This window comes from Ochotona curzoniae, unplaced genomic scaffold, assembly GCF_017591425.1.
Source record: "Ochotona curzoniae isolate NIBS_2020 unplaced genomic scaffold, NIBS_Ocur_1.0 contig_883, whole genome shotgun sequence".
NCBI lineage: Eukaryota > Metazoa > Chordata > Mammalia > Lagomorpha > Ochotonidae > Ochotona > Ochotona curzoniae.
This window is the reverse complement of record NW_024466599.1, coordinates 19831842-19849047: the sequence shown is the minus strand read 5'-3', so window position 1 is coordinate 19849047 and position 17206 is coordinate 19831842. Positions and strand designations below refer to the sequence as shown.

General features: G+C 50.3%; 1 protein-coding gene across 1 annotated transcript in view; it reads right to left on the bottom strand.

Moving 5' to 3' along the window:
* Positions 1-17206, bottom strand: part of PLB1 (phospholipase B1) — a 101035-nt gene that overhangs the window by 57664 nt on the left and 26165 nt on the right. The window contains exons 10-17 of the mRNA XM_040992747.1: positions 16316-16378; positions 15654-15733; positions 14832-14907; positions 13922-14026; positions 13110-13166; positions 9702-9773; positions 8578-8652; positions 7779-7842 (exon numbers count right to left, since the gene is read on the bottom strand). Of these exons, the coding sequence (XP_040848681.1) occupies positions 7779-7842; positions 8578-8652; positions 9702-9773; positions 13110-13166; positions 13922-14026; positions 14832-14907; positions 15654-15733; positions 16316-16378 (592 nt within the window). The remainder of the gene's footprint in view (positions 1-7778; positions 7843-8577; positions 8653-9701; positions 9774-13109; positions 13167-13921; positions 14027-14831; positions 14908-15653; positions 15734-16315; positions 16379-17206) is intronic.

Below are 17206 nucleotides of genomic sequence, written 5' to 3'. Positions count from 1 at the left end.
TCACATGTGTCTGCTTTTTCTCCTTTGCTTCATGCCACCAAGGTTCACTGATATTGCAGCATGCATACTTTACTCCCTTTTTCTGATTGAATAATAATCTACCATGTGGAAGTACCATAGTTTGCCCATCCATCTGTTGATGGACTTTTGGGGTTTTTTTCAACCTTGAGTTTTTCCAGCCTGTGAATACTGCAGTCATGAATATTTGTATAGAAGTATTTGACTGAAGACTAGCTATTACTTGGGGTATATGCCTAGGAATGGAACTGGGAATGACAATCCCACGTTTAACTCTGAGTTACCATCAAACCATTTTGCAAATACCAACTCTGTGCTTTCTTCATCTCTGGAGTACAGCTGCATGCTGTGGAGTGCTGAAAGAGCTGTGAGCTCTTATGACACACACAGTGTGCCCAAGGCAGCAGCTGGGTGACAGGGGGCTCGCAGCCATCAGACATCGAGATGCCTTCCCGAAGCCATAGCACCAGGGAGAAGAGGAGATGCATCCCAAGGAGGATCACTTACAAAGAGAGGGACATGGTGGGAAGCATCAAGTACCACAGAGCCCCACAGCTGGCTGCAGGATGCCCTGGGCAGGGCAAGGATGAGAGCAGACTTCATGGAAGAGGGGGAAAGCAGGAGGAAAGATGAGAGAGAGGCAGAGGGAGAGGACCTGGTGGAGACAAAAACAAAGGAAGAACATGGAGTGGAGAAGCGCTGAGGTCTGTCCAACAGAACTCGCCTCATGTTTTGGCTCAAGTCAAGGGTTTATGAAGGAGATTATGAAGGTCAGGTGGGGCCAGTGCAGTGGCATAATAGGCTAATCTATCCCTGCAGTGCCAGCATCCCACATGACTTCCAGTTCTAGTCCCAAATGCTCCACTTCCAATCAAGCTTCCTGCTAAAGGCCTGTGCCAATGTGGGAGATGCTGCAGAAGTTCCTGGATTTCAGCTTCATATCAGCTCACTTCTGGTTGTTGAGGCTACTTAGAGAGTGAATCAGCGAACGGAAGTGCTCTCACTCTCTCACTCTCGCCTTCCCTCCCTCACTCCCTATGTCTATTTCTGTAACTCTGAGTTTCCAGCAAAAAATATATATGTAAGAGAGAGAGAGATAGAGGTTAAGGTATAGCCCTTTCATGTGTGCTAGCTACTTAGCAGACATTTAGTATATGAAGTTCCCTGCACCCATTCCCTAGTGCTGTATCTAACCCATTACTTTCTATACACAGAAATACAACTTTAAGTACATTTAGGGGACCACACCTAGAACTCCTTAAGCCATATGCCAGAACTCAGTACAAAAAAAGGAAAATTTGTACAAAAATAAAATGAAGAGATACATGCTGGCACATAAATGTCCAACTCCATGGATAATTTTCCATATTATACATTCCCCTTGAACTGTTGGAAGATCTGTCATATTCACAACACCAATTTTTTGGTACCAAAATAGATTTTCTATTTTAATGCCATTTGCCACCATCTTTTTGAAGTACCCTTCTGGATAGCTCAGCCTTTCAGGTCACAAGCTCCCCCTTATCCCCTAAGGACCTTCCCGCCCAGGCACCCGAACTTGGCCACAGCTCCAAGTCTGCTCTCAGGTACCCGCTGTTGCCACTGGTGGTGCAATGCTGCTGTTGCCCTGTGTCATTCAGACAGCTTTCATGGACCACAGAGCAGCCTAGCTTCTTCAGGAAGCTTTCTCAACAGCTTAGCAAACCTGCAGTGGAACAGAGGAGGAGACGCCTTCCACCCAACTGGACTACAAATCTACAGCTCCCTCAACACTCAAATCACACACGTAAAACCATGCCCATGTCCGAAGCTGCATCAGCACTCAAAGGTTGAGGTTTAAAGGCATCGTCAGGCTCTCCCCTCCACGCAGTCAACTTCTCTACTTCTCCCAGTGGTCACAGTGGAGAACTGCCCCTTGCACTGAGCACACACTCCCAACACAAATGTGTCCACGCCTTCCCAGTTGATGCCACACACTAGTGCACACGGCGCTGTGAATATATATGTGTGTACATTGTAGAAGCAAGTGCTCCTCCAACTTGGACTGACCTCAGGGAGTTGACCTGGAGAGCTTGTCAACACACAGGTACCTGGGCACCACCCTCAGTCTCTGATTCCACAGACCTGGGATGAGCTCAAGGATTGCCATTTCCAACACACTTCCAGGTAATACCAATACTATCACTGGGTTGGGGTACTGCCTTCTGAAAACCACTAATACACTTTCCTTTTTTAAGCTGTTGACTGCGGTCTGTTTTTGTTCCTGTGGCTAAAAGGGCAGAGTCACATTTCCTGCGTGTACACGTAGACGTGCTTGTGGCTGTGGTTGTGGCTGCCATTGCAAAGCCGGAAGGCAGGTCTGTGACTCTGCCTCTTAGACTCAAGGCCCGCTGTATGTCTTTCTTCAGAGTCCTCCCTCCTCGCTCACCATGCCTCGAGTCTCCCCTTCCACATGACTGTAGTTTGTCTGGCCCTCCGCATCCATCCACAGCCACACTATGCAGTTATGAGAACAATATCAAATCACAAAGCCAGCTGCACACATTAGCGCCGGCCCACAGGGTTGAGCATAAGAACTTGAAAAGGACCTCTTCTGAAAGAAATCAGGCTATGGGTAAAAAAGGCTACAGAACAGAAAATAAAACTCTGCCCCCACCCCCACTCTTGAGTGGCTTATTTTAGCTCTTGCTGATGATCATCAATCACCACATTCTTGCTGCCATAATGCATAATTGAGTTGAATTCTATGAACACTAGCTGCTGTACAAAGGTTAGGGGTAATCTTTGAGGCTGGTAAAATGTAAGATGGACAAATTTGCTTCAAAAGTAGTATTACTGTAGACTGCTAAAGAGACAGATGAAATTGACCATCTCTGAAACTTGTTGTAGGCAGAGAACACATGCATACCTATCTATCTACGTGTTTGGCGCAAGGTGGGTGTGCGGGACAGGGTGGGTGGGTGGGTGGAGTGATCGACTTGTGGAGGAGGGATTCTTCCAACTGATCACTTTTAAGGATTCTTAGCAAGAGATAATAAACCCAATGAATGAAGCAAGCCTTAGAATGAGGACTTGACCTATTTTTTTGTTAAGACAGGGTTCAACACATTCCACTGGTTTAATATTCCTCAGACCTTGATTTGAGATTTGCTCATGTCATTTTCTGCAACAAAAACACAGCCCAGACTGGAGATACGGCAAAGCACTTGAGCAATGGTTCTCCTTGGCAAAAGAACTATTTAGAGATAAGATTAAATTTGTATGGGCCAATTGGCTAACCATTATCTGGTACAGACTGTTCACCACCTTGAGCGAAGTTGATAAACACATCATTAACTCATCAAGATTTCTACAGAGGAGCCTCTTATCCAAGGCCAGCCAAGCTCCGATTAGGAATCACGAATAGCAAGGGAACTTTCCACTAGTCCCAGAAAGTTTCACTCAGGAGAAAGGCTAAGCACACTGAGACTTAGTCTTATGTAAACTAAAAAGCTAAACCCCTGGGACCCAAATCTGAAACAGTGAATTTCAATAGTCAGCTAGGATTCCCTGCCCATCTGCTCTCTGATGCTAGGGACTGATGAAGATACATCCACAATGGTGGCAAACTGCCAGCACAGGATTGGAAGCTTGCTTCTGTCATGGGAGTCTCAGGCGTGAGTTTATATGTGCACCTTATGCACAGCAGATCAAGAAATATGTGAGCTTGAATGAAAGCTAAGTGGCTCCAGGACAGATTTTGCAGCTCTTAAAGCTTTAAAAGGTAGAAATCCTGCATCCGGGAAACATTTATCTCCATGTCTCATACGTGAATTTGAATGTGTGTAGTATCCTGGTCACATCTGGGGCTGAGCAGCAGTCCCTTTGGGACCTCATTCCTTCCTGGTTCCAGGTTCTGTCAAGTCACATACCTCATGAGCAGGTGGTAATCATAGAAATAGCTTTAGGACTTACAATACACATTGGCTTCTAATCTCTCAGGAGTACAGAATCTAGAGTTATAACCTGGGGAGATTTAAATATTAGCCTTTGAACAACTGCTAAATGAGCCAAATAAATGGCATCAGAGGCTTAGAAAAGAATCAATGGCTCAGACTCAATGAATGAACCATTATGGCGTATTCCAGTGGGAACATTTGCCAGCATATAATTAGCTTTGTGGATCCCTACTTCCTGAATCTGTGCATAGAATTACAAGCTTGACTTCAAGATAGCCAACTTCAACAGTTAACATCATGCCCTCTAGACCTTTATTGGCACTTCATTTTCACTTCATTCACCTTCAATGTCTGGTTAGGAAAACCGAAAGTTATCCCTGAGACCCAATATGTTTTTCTTGGCTATCTCAGCTGTGTTATGGAGCAAGCCATCAAGTAATACACAGTGATGCAAGGTGTCAAGTCCAGAGGAAAGCGCTCAACAGTCTGCCCATGTGCACTGACTGGGATGGGAAGACTGCAAGCTTTTAATGTTGACTATCAAATGGCAACTATGTACAAACAATGTTAGTTCCTCACCTTCATTTTGTTAAAAGATTTATTTCAAAGACACAGAGAGAGAGGTTATTCCATCCATTGGTTCACTCCCCAAATGGATCAGGTTCTCTAGCTAGCTCTCTCATGTGGAAGATAAAAGCCCAAGCACTTGAGTTATCTTGCACTGCTTTCCCAGGAGCATTCACAGGGAGCTGGATCAGAAGTGGAGAAACCAAGACTAGAACCAATATTTACACAGGATGCTGGTGTTGCAAGTCATGGCTTAATCCACTGTGCTGCAATGCCAGCTTCTTAAATCTCATCCCAAAGTCCCCTATGTCAATGGATGTCCCTGAATGTAATGAAAAGAGAAATGTGTCAGCTGACAACACCATGGCCTGTTCAGCTTTCTATTTTGAAACGTCATTGTTGGTGATCTTCAGATCCATGCAGCTGTGGGGACCAAGAAAAACACTGGAAAAGGCTACCACATCAAAGAGTTTTGGAAATGACTTTCAAAATGAATAGTTAACCTACAATATGTTTTTAGTAAAAATTGATTTTAGTAGAAGACATGGATCTAGTTCATTGGGAAAAAAAAAATCTTTCAATCCTGAAATCCACAATGATTTTCTGAGTTGGAAATACTCAGCAATTCAGATCAGCTCTGCATTTTCTAGACTCTGACCATTTGCTGAGTTACATAGGAAAGAGGATACATTCTTACAAAATTTTATCAGAATCAGGCCTGGTGTATGGCTCAATGGCTTAATCCTCACCTTGCAAGTGCCAGGGTCCCATATAGGCACCAGTTCATGTCCCAGATGCTCCACTTCCCACCCAGTTCCCTGCTTATGGCCTGGGAAAGCAGAGGAAAATGACCCAAAGCCTTGGGACCCTGCACCCATGTGGGAGACCAGAATAAGTTCCTGGCTCCTGGCTTTGGATTAGCTCACTTCTGACCATTGTGGCCATCTGAGGAGTAAACCAGCAGATAGAGGATTCTTGACTCTGTAAATCTACCTTTTCAATAAAAATAAATAGATCTTTAAAAAAAGAAAAAAATTGTATTAGGGAGATGGGACACAGTGAGTTAAGCAACATTTGGAATGCCTGCATCCCATATCGGGATACCTGTTCAAGGGTCTGTTACTATGCTTCTCACTCAATTCCCTGCTAATGCATCTTGAGGGGTAAGTGGATGGGGATTCACATGTTTGGACCACTGCCATCCATGTGCAAGACTCCAGTGAAATTCTAAGCTCCTGGTTTCACCCTGGCCTAGCCCTGGCTGTTGAAGACATGTGACAAGTGAAGCAACACATCTCCTTTCCTCTCACTTTGCCTTTCAAAATAAAATATCAAGAAGGCTTTGATCGATTAGAAATTGCGAAACATCATCTCCAGTGTGACTAAGCTCCACCTAAAATACATGATGATCAAAGGAAAGTCATGACGTGGCTCTATGCTATCACTTGGCCTGTTCCACAGATCGCAAGTGGAGCTGGCAGGTGCAATCACTGTTCCACAGCACCATACCAGATGCATCTCTCACTGCGCTGAGGCTGTGGCCATTTTTTCTAGAAGCCATGCTCCAAGCAGGACTGAGGAGTGCAGGCCCACACTGTGCTGTGACAGCAGTCCCCTAGGCAGAGAGAGTGGTGTTTGGATGATGTTTATCTATCTGTTGATTCAAACAACTCCTATCACCAAGCTATCTGAGGTCTTAAGGTCTTAAGATTCTTGCTCTTACATCTTCCAGCACTGATAAACACAGTCATCTTCAGGGTCGGGTGAGTAATCGGAGATTCACATTTTATCTGCCTGTTAGATGTTGAGATATGTTCTAATGGATGATAGAAATGTAATCTAGACAGATTACAAAATGCCTTCTAGGTCATTTTTTTCCCAAGCAACAAGATAAAAAAAAAAGGGGGGGGTGGTGGTGGATATCTGCTTTCTCTGTCAAGTGTATGGCTATTAGGATATTTTGATTGATAGTCTTTCCATATCTAGATGTACCTACATGTCTATTTGTATATTTGAGTAAGTCTTTCACTACTGAAGGGCCTATCCATGAAGCTGATGCTTTATTTCATCCATTAGCAAAGCAACCCATCAGAACGAGCTAGCATCAATTGCACATGTGTGTCAGACCGACATCGCTGCTCTGGTTTGATGCAGAACATCCTGCAAACACCCCAGTGCTGCAGGCTTGTTCCTCAGCATGGTTGTGTCCAGGTGATGGACACTTTAGGAGGGGGAGGCTGAAGTCCCTGGGGTACTGCCCTGGAAGGCACTGAAGCTGGTCTCTGGGAATGAGCGAGTTCTCTCCAGAGTGGGCTGGTAGAAAGCAAGGTCACCTCGCACACCCTCCCCTATCTACACACAGCCAGTTCCTGGCTTGCTTGTCCCAGCGAAGGAGGTCCTTGGGCCTCCCCAGCAACTGGATAGGAACTGAGCACCCCATCAGCCTTCTGCCTGTTTGAGCAGGTGCTTCGTGGCAGCAACAGGAGAAGGGCTGATACAGGCACCTGTTCCCATTGTTCTACAACTTCATTGCAAGGTCTTGGTGAGACAATGTTCACATTTATATCGGCTTTGTTTGAGTGTGTAAAGCCTGGAGATGTGTAAAAGCTCATCACAGCATTGATTTGCTCAACTAACAGAACAAGGAGAAAATCTGATACAAAGATGCAGATTTCAGCAAGTTTTCTTCAAAAATACTATGGCATTTTCAAACCCCATTTTGTATCTTTTATAATCATCTTGAAGCCATGAGCAGATCCATTAGAATGGAAACTTCTGGAAGGTACCTGAGAGGCCTCAAACTTTTTCCAGTAAATGGATAAAGTGAGCCCATATGCAAATACATCCAGGCACTCTCCAGGGCCACGGGTGGGGATGCCAGCTCCTGGGGGACGGTGCTCAATCGTGTTCCACAGGTAACTTAGCCAGCCATTTCCACCTTCTGACTGCAGGTAGGTTTGCTTATTTTGGAGAACAAATTCACCCAGCAAGGCAGGGGAAAAGGAACGATCCACACTCGCCCAGCTCACATTGGGCTGTTTTGCAGGACATGGCCTGGCCTACAGGAAGTATCTCCTGATACTGCACTGTTTCCAGTTGCAGCTCAGGAATTGTTTGCCACTGGCATGAATGAATGAGCGCGCGCGCGCACACACACACACACACACACACACACACACCCTTGAGTCCCCTCCGGAAGCCTCTGACCACAAGGACAGCCCCTGCCTGCTTGGGGTCTTCAGTGTGTGAGCATACCTGAGGTGGGAATCTCATTCGAGGGGTCCTTGTCCGGACATCTGAGTTCTGTCCCCTCTCTCACCTGGAAGGAGACACACAGAATGAGAAGAGAGGTGTAGCACCACCCTGGGGAGTCAGGCTTCTCTTTTGGGAAATTTCTCTTGAGGCAAAACAAACCCTTCTGAGATTTCTGTCTTCCCTGGCCATCACGCTCAGCTCCTATAACATACCTTTGCCTAATGCTCCCACCTCAGTCCCCTCCTCTCCAGGGTCCCTCGCTCAGCCCCAATCCTGGGGTCTCTCTTTCTCAGCCTTCACTGGCCTTGCTGCCTTGAGGCCTCAGGCTTCTTCCCCAGCCCAAATCTGCCCAGCACGCTCTTTCCTGTACATGACCCAAGACTGTCACTCCCCAGACCCAGTTGTTAGGGAGGGTGGGGTTTTTGTCTATGTAGCCTGCCTTGCCTAATTCTCTTTTCAGATTCAGGGTCCAAGCTCAGGGGAACTTGCCAGAAACTCAGAAAACCCTAGAAGATGAACAGCCATGGCTAAGAACATCAACACCCCTGGGAGAGGCTGGGGACCTCTGCTTCTAGGCACCAAAGGAGCAGCTGCATACCTAACCTCCCACCTCTCCTGCCCGTGTCAGCTATCTCTCAGTTGCACGTGGCAACCTCTGGCACTTGGCAGGCCCCTGTGTGCCCAGAGGCAGCTGGAGTCCCAGGACTTAAAGAACTCTGGATAATTCCAAAGGCTCAGCAAGGGGGGGTGGTTCCTGATTTATCTGCATGCTTCTTGGTCTCAGAAAACCTCTTCTTACCTCAAGCTTCCCCTTGGGTTGTGATGATCTGGACAGCTGCTTGCTGTTCCCGTAGGTGAACAGGTAGGGGTTCTCCTGCAGAGAAAGGGCGCTGTGACTGGGACCCAGAAATCAGTGTTCCTTAACTACCACAGCTCGTCACCTAGAGATGCATGTGGGCCAGTTGGGAGCGGGACTGTCACTTTCTGGAAATGGCCACAATGTCTGTTGGACTGCTGTCAGCTCCCTAAGGGAGCCCACTCCATGCTCTGAAATCTCCCACTCTGTCCCAGAAGCTTATGGCACAGACATCTCAAGGGAGAGAGAACTTAAGCTTCCTGGCAGCCAAGGCAAAGAGGGAAATGGGGCAAACGGCATTCTTCTTATTGCCTACTAACAAAAACCGATTCACTAAGAAAGCTAAACATTTCCACAGCTGAGGGGTCCAACGTGGTTCATGACAAGGTACTCCAAACTGCCTAAGAAGCAGGAAGAGAGGTGCCAGCAGCTTCAAATGCAAACACAGGACAACCAGGTGGAAGTGCCAACTGTCTGATATGATCCAAGTATCCGATCCATGGAATGGAAACATTGTACCATATACTGTAAAAATGAGCCAGTGTCATACATTAACCCAACATTTTTTAAAAAGTGAAAAAATTAAAAACAAATTGTTAACTGGTATTATGCTAGAGGCTCTCACTCATCAATGTCTGTTTATTTTCTCATCCAGGTATGCAGTAATGATGTGCCTACTATCCATTAGGCAAAGGTGCAAGACACACCCCCAGTGGCCCAAGTTCAAGTGCTCATCAGCTCCTCCTCCTCCCCCGGCCATGGTAGAACAAGGCCCTAGGAGGAGGTACGGGTAGCAGTTGGGGTCAGCGGCCTTGTACCCATCTTTCCACAGTTGTGGAGTGGTCTTGCTTCTCCAGAAACTGCTCTCTATGCCCCACAGGCATCAGCGTCAGCCTCAAGGCGGCCTCCTACAGGAAGCACTGCTCAGGCCCAGATGGGCAGAGCCCCGCCTCTGTAGGGGGTAGGGGGGAGGGGTGGCAAAACCCCAACACACAGCAGTGTCCATTGGCTGCCCCCGCCAGCCCCTGCAATTCAGCAGGTGCCCCATCCCGTCCCGAGCCACCTACCTGCGAGGGACACTTCAGTGGCCTCCTCTCTCTCTCACTGAATGGCTCTTCCTTCCTTCCTACAGGCTCCATCTGGAGGGAGAGGAGAGCTTTAGAATGAAAAAGTCTTGCCTGCGGAGCAGCCTCCAGAAGCTTCTCTGAGAAAGTCATAAGCAGACCCATGTCTCAACAGCTGATGCCCTGGGCCAGCCACGCTGGGACTGCTGGGAACACCTTATAGTCCCCTCATACGCTCCCAAGACGGGCCGGGTCTTTGGACACTCTGGGTTGAGATGCAGCGCCCCCTTCAGTGTGTTAGCAATCCTCCAGGGCAATGATGCATACTCCGGTTTGGTGTGGAGGTCAGCCTGGGACTCCAGCAGGTGCCAGGCACTGCAGGCTCCAGAGACACCTTTGTCCCTCACCTCTGCGTCCATGGATTCTGACAGAGGAATGCACAAGACTACCTAAGGAACACATGCCTGGCTCAGTCCCAGGACATGTGTCCAGGGTTCTCGGTGCTATCTTATCCCAGTCTTTGCACCCCAAGCAGTCAGGAGAGAACTTTACCCTTTTCAAGCAACTTCTCACCAGATGGCAAGAGAACCTGATAAAGAGGTGCAATCAGCATGTGGCCAAGGAATGTTGAGATATTGGCATAAAGGCTGGAGGAGCAGGCCCTCAAACTGCTTTCAGTTTTATTCTCATGGGGACTGCTCCCCGAAACAGGGCAGAGCAAGTGGAGCCCCACCTGGGCCATCTAAGGCTGCTCTCGCAGACAATGCTCACAGTGGGCCGGGGTTGAAGGCCTGGTGGGAGTACACTTAGCTCTCTCTATAACATCAAGAAAGAAAGCTTGAGGGAGCTCCAGAGTTTTGGAAGTAAGAGTGGCGGGGTCTATTTTAAGGATTTGGGAGAGTGGAAATTCACAGATCTTTTCAGTAACCCCAATGTGGTATGAGCTTTGTCCTGGAGGTGGCTGCTTGAGCTCAAGTCCTGACCCTACTCCTAGCTCCTGTTTCCTGCTTATGCGCATCCCTGGGAGGCAGTGGATGATGGCTCAACTGCCTGGGTGCCTGCCACCCATGTTGGAGACCCAGATAGAGTTTCTGGCTTTTGCTTTCAATCTGGCCCCACCAGGGACTTGGGTAGTGAACACCAGATCTCGCTCTTTAAATGATTTTTTTTTTTTTTATTTTGAAAAAGAACTGTTGCCTGCCCCTGGTCACTACCTGTTTCTTTCTTGCCTCCCCTCTACATAGCTGTTCTACCCTCTGTTCTTGGGCTGGAGAACAATATAGCTACTTTCAACCACAGTGCCCACAGCCCTGTTTCTCCCCCGTCCCAGTGACAGGCACAGACCCTGTTGCCTGCAGTGAGCTGGGCTGGGCTGCGTGCTTCCTCCACTCCCTGGGCCTTTCAGGGTGTGCAGGTGCCCTGTATTGTTTCCCTGACATCACCAGGAAGTTAACTGGATCAAGGCCATAACCTCAAAAGCCCAGGGGAGTAGGTCCCTGGTTGCTCACAGGGCTTGGCACAAGGAAGGGCTGGGGGTAGGGGGTGATGGAAAAAGGGGGGGTATGGGACTCATGTTCTAGAGCCAGTCCTGTAGACACCACCATTGTGCCGGAATCCCAGCAGCAGACAGAGCCTGGAGAAGGAGTCACATCCGCAAGCCAAAGCCTGCTCAGCCACACACTCAAGAGCCAGCAGCCCTCGGGAGAGCCTGCAAAGAGCTGGGACAATCCCTAGCACCTTGCCAAAAGGGCGGTCATGACCACTGTGTGCTGGCAGGTGTAGCTTTCCCTTTACTGCCTCTACAAGTCGGCACCCTGCAAGAGCAGGGCTGGACATGGCCCTGGGGTGGCGGTGCAGCACATATGGTTCTGAGGGCTGCCTAGCAGATCCCCATGCCCTTGGCCGGGCCTTGTGTTGACCAGGACATGCTTGTGATCACAGGGACTCCACCAGCCCTTCTTGGCCTCCCCAATGCCATGGGAAGGCAGCCCTCACTGGGGTTGTGTATGACTATGAACACGGGTATAGGGGAGGCACAGTTGGCTCCCTTCCTGGTGAAGCCCAATGCAGCTGAGAACCAGTGGGCTGGAGGCAGTTAAAACTCTGTGGATGCTGGTGGGAGACTCAACTAGTAGACACAAGGGTTTGAAGACACCCACTCATTTGCGAGCCCTCTGACCTGGCTAGGGTCATAATTTTCTTCTTGCAGGTGGGGAGACCATGGTACCTGCCTGAAGAAACTACTAAAAACAAAACTGGAACCAGGACCTGGGTGTGCTAACTCCTGGTCCAGTGTCCTTTGTCCTGCCCTGCTGTGATACTAATTTCTTGAGAATTAAGCTGGTCTATGGGAACAACCCAGCACGTGGCCTGCTTACATGTATGGGGATAGTACGTGGTGGTCCAGGGAAGGTTGTTGAGATGGTGGCTTGGAAAAAGCTGTTGGAGGAGGCCGGGAAGGGCACCCCAGGCACACATGGCCTGATCTTGGCATCCATACTGTCTGCACACACAGCCTGGCACACCCCCTGCTGGGCCCGTTTTCTCTCATTCCTCCACTTACCTGACCCTTCCCAGCTGCACTTTAAGCTCCATACCCAGAGACCACGATTGGTGGGTCTCTTGTATCCTGCTTGGCGTAGGACAGGGTATGTCATCCAAGGGCCCTCTTGCCAGCTTGGAGAAAAGTGACATGGGAACAAGGAGGCTTGAGGTTTGACGGAGCTGGATCAACCAGCCCCTGCCCCCGAGAGAGGGTGGCAGTAGGGGTTGGGGTTCTGTCCTTTATTCAGCATAGAAGATCAACAGCAACGTGGTTTGCTGAGAGTGAGGTGAGGGGGGACAGAATCCCTACCTCCCTACAAGAATCATGGCAGCCCCATGAAGAAGTCAGACTTCTCCAAAGTTACAGTGAGCCTCTACCACTGGGGGACCCTCCTGCCCTGCCTCACTCTGTCTTACATGGGTGAATTAGCATGTGCCAACGTGCAGCAACTGGGGCACTCAGCACCTCACCAAGGAGATAGAAGGAGGGTTTTCATGATAGGTTCCCCTGCAGTCATTGTCACAGGTCCAGGCTCTGGAAGTGAGCCCCACCCCAGTGTGGGGGTCAGCAGTTACGATCGGGGTTAGCAGAAAGGGAATTGAGACTCTGAAGCCACAGAGCTTTGAGAATCAGGGTGAGGTCTCCACCCCAGGCTTCATCACCCTTCAAATCTGCAACGTAACCTAAATGGGAGAGGAGGCTGAGCAGAGACAGTGATGGGACCAAATTGGGGAGCTCCGGGCTGGGGCAGGGATGAGATGTGGCTGTGCCCCACAGCTGTCACTCTGGAGCTCCTTTTGCACAGGCCACACCCCTGCTCCATGGGCCACACTTTAGATGGGTCCAGATTCCAGTCTGCCACTCACCATTTTGTTCCAGAGACTCAAGGCCAGTGTGCTGGGGTCTTGGAGTGGGGGCTCCGCCTACAAGAGAGTCCAGTAAGATGGGAGCTCCCCGGATAGAGCCCCGCAAGGATGTGATGACCCCCACATCACCACCACAACCATCTTTATTGCCATGGAGACAGTGGCTCTGATCCATCTGGGTTCTTTCCCTGGGCCCAGCCCCTCTCTTCAGCAACGGTGGCATTTGCAAGTCTAGGCCTGGGACCTCAGAGCAACCATGTGGTCCTGCAGGCGGTCAGGGCTCCCTACAACTGAACTGAGCAGCTGTGGCAGGGCAGCCATTTGGGGGCAGGTTTGAAAAGGCAGAACTTACGTTTCTGTTCCTCCTACCTAAACCATTGCTTTGGACATGGCATGGGTTCTGGGGACACCCACAGGAAAGAGTTGGGGTCTCAAGGGAAGAACTGTGGCCAAGCCTGGCCCTGAAGCCTCAGTGGCCGCTGAGACCTTGGTCAGTACATGGTCTATCCCTACCCCAACACCCTCCTCCATCACACACACTACTGTCCATCTTGATGGTCCCTCACTCCAGGGAGCAACGTTGGGGACCCCCAATCGTTCTCTCCTGGCTCATCACAGTTGCTGGGAGACCATGCATGCTTGCCAAGCAGCATCTGGATCTAGGGAATGACCAGGACTGGGAGGCCATGCTACCCAGAGCTGGGAGGTATGCTGGGCTCAGCACAACTATATGGGGCTGGAGCTTCTTCTGTGGGGAGTGGAGGGTGGGAGAAGCTTGTGTGGCCCAGGCCCCTTTCCCAGCCCACACTCACTGAAAGCAATGACGGGGAGGTCTCATAGAAGAAGGGCTGGAACACCACTGCGAAGGACTCCTGCTTGTTGTACTTGCTGGTGGCCAGAAGGCTGTCCCAGGCTTCCTGCAGGAGGGCACAGAGGGGTGCATGTCCATGTGGCAGCCCTCACCAGGGAATTCCCAAAGCCGCTGTCACCTATCACACTCTGCATGCCCTGGCCACATGCTCCTCTGTCCCACACTGTAGGCCTCTCTGATGAATCAAGCTAAGTTCATACACATTCACTTCTGAGGTCCCAGTACCAGGGAAAACTTCAAGCTGATTCTCTAGAAGCCAAGGAGGTGCCAGCCAGACTGGCACACCACTGGCCCCAGGTTCCCTCCCAGGGCCAGGATGCTTGAGTCCTGCTGTGGGATGCCCAGGTTGCTTTCCAGCTCTGGCTCCAGCCCCAAGCTCCCTGCTACTGCAGCCCCTGGTGGGGGGCAGCAATGACGGCCCCAGCGACTGGGCTGCAACCATTCATGTGGAAGAGCTGGTCAAGCCCTGTCCATACAGGGACCCAGTAGAGGGGAGCTCTCTGCATTTCAGGATCTCTGCTGTTTTTCTTATGTGCTGTCATTTGTGAAGTGAGAAATATGCCCTACAAGTTCAAACACAATTTTCTCCTTAAACACAGATTCCGATGTTCACATGATTGTGCTTTGAGCTGTTGACTGACGGGCATTCCGGCTGTCACTGCTGCCACCCTGTTGCTTTGCAGTCCTCGGCTCACACCCACGGAGACGGAAGAAGTCCAAGATGCCATCTTTGGCCCTGGCAGGCCTGAGCTAGCTAGAGAGGTCTACGCAGGCACGCATGACTTGTTCTTCCCATCTCTGTGCCCTTGAGACACCCACCCCTGAAAGCCAGGGCTTCCGAGTGGACTCACCAGGTAGGACCACTGCGTCAGAACCTTGGCCAGCTGTGAGGTCTCCTCCAAGCAACTACAGGACTTGGTCGCTGGGCTGCAGGTAACAAACAGGAAATGAGAGATAAGGCAGTGAAGTGGGGAGGGGGCAGCATCTCAGCTAACCTGAGGGGGAAGCAGTATGGGAGTCACAGCAAGAGTAAGGAAGGAAAAGTTGGAGGCTTAGAGGAGAGGGAAGTAGAGGTTAGAGGGAACAAAGGGCAGGGTGCCCTGTGGCACCCCCAGTCTCCATCTGTCCCTTCTGGGGAGCAGCGAGATGACATGGGGACATTCTTCCTTCTCCTCCATCTCCTGGGCACCTCCTCCCCTCTTTGGGTCCTTACAGCAGAAACCCACATACCATTCCTCCCCCTCGCTGACCCCACACTCCCTTGCCCCATCTCCTTTGTCGGACTCTCATCAGCTGCTCTCACACACTTTTCCACCTGAACTGCTTCCTAGGTTCAAGGTCAGAAGTCTTAGGACTTGACCGTGCCCTCCAAGTTTACATCCTCTGATCATTTTCAGAAACACTCAGGGACCACGTTCTGTGGAGTTGAACACGTTTTGGCTCTATCCTCTTCTGCCCCTTCTTGGCTCAGGGGTGCTTCGCCAAGTCTTTCCTGTAACACATTACTCTGGCATGGCACAAGCTGCCCCCTCCAAGTTTGACCCCAGAACAGCACCTGGGTGAGGATACTCTCTCATTTGTGCCACTTGCAGCACATGGGCTCCCTCATGGAGTGAATGCATAGGACGTTTCCCACCCAGCAGGTGTGGCTCTCATCCCACTTCTCTCTTTACCTTAGCTGTGATGCCTGACGCCAGCGAGAGAATGCTGCCAACTCTGAGAGGTCTACGAGGTTGACATAGGCTCTGGGGACCTGGGGTGGGACACACAGGGGAAGAAGGTGAGTGTTGGCCAAGTTGCCCCGGCTGCTGAGGAACTCAATTTTGGGCCCATGGTGGTACATGATGGGCTTGGCCAATGTAGGCAAGCTCCTCAGAGATGCTTAATCGGAGAAGTGCTCCCTCTGAGCTCCCTTGTGTTGGGCAGAGCACCTGTCCCCACAGTGCCAGCAGGGAAACAGTCATAGCGTGGGGGATGGTCATCATGGTCACTCTTGGCAGAAAGACCACAAAGCAACCCCATCCCTCCGGCCCCTCTTTGCTCAGGCTCACACAGTGGCCTTAGGAAAGAGCAGGGTTGCCAAGTATCCAGTGACAGTCAGCCCTCAGAAACATCACCTGTAAGAGGAAGATGCTCTGTGGCGCCCTGTACTGCTGGCTTGTAGCCAAGAAGTTCAACTTCTCTTTCCAAGGGTTTCACTTCTCCTCCTCTTTGTAGCAGGCCATACCCCCACCCTGGCACCCATCCCATAGGCCCTCAGCAGGCAGCTTCCCAGTGGGAGACACCTGTAAGGAAGGTCCAGGCCAGAGTCCCCAGGCCATGGAGCCCACCTCACCTCCTGCTGCAGGTAGTCCAGCGTTGCCATCAGCTTATCCATGCCCTGTGGTGCCAGCTTCATCTGTGAGACAAGAGCTGTGCTGAGTGAGGGTGGCAGGGGCAGGCCATGGGGCAAATTTGCCCTGCCCCTCATCCCTTCCCTAACCCACAAGGTCACAGACAACGGCCCAATCCAGACACCATCACACAAGCAAATGCAAATTCCCAAGAGTTCTAGTTTTTTCAGCTCATTCTATGGCCCTTGCATCCCTCCAACACTAGGAGCTCTCTGTTCTAGAGGGTAAGGGGTGATACTCAAAGCTACAGCAAGATAAGAAAGCCCCCAGAGCAGTGCTGAGGCTCACACAGAAGGACTGGCTGCTCCCTCCACACAGGTGAGCAGGCAACGTAACTGACCCTGGGCTTAAGGCCCCAGATGGCCTAGGGACCTCCACATACAGCTACTTTATCAGCCTCCTCCAAGCTACATTTGCCCCAGAAGGGCAGCACTCTCAGGGGAAGTCAGAGAGTTCCCTTGTCCCCCAAGCGTCCGCCCTTGTCTTCCACCCAGCACACACCCCTCCCGTTCCTGTAGGGAGTGAAACCAAATCAAAAATCAATCCTGGTCCGTCTTTCCCAGAGAGGAAATAAATAAGACGTACAACAAGACAAGCCCTTAAGCTGCCTGCAACTGGATGTTCCCCAAGGGGACTTGGCTCAGACAGGAGGACAAGACAGGACTCTGGTGACAGCTGCCAATCACACATGCCTGCTGCAGGAAGAAGTGTCATGGCCCCACCTTGGTTCTCCAGTACTTGTCTATGCTCTGACCCAACTGGTCCTGGGGAAACCAAGTAAGCCCTGGCTGTGGTAAAGGCAGTCACAAGGGTTCTTGTCCAGTTTGTTCTGT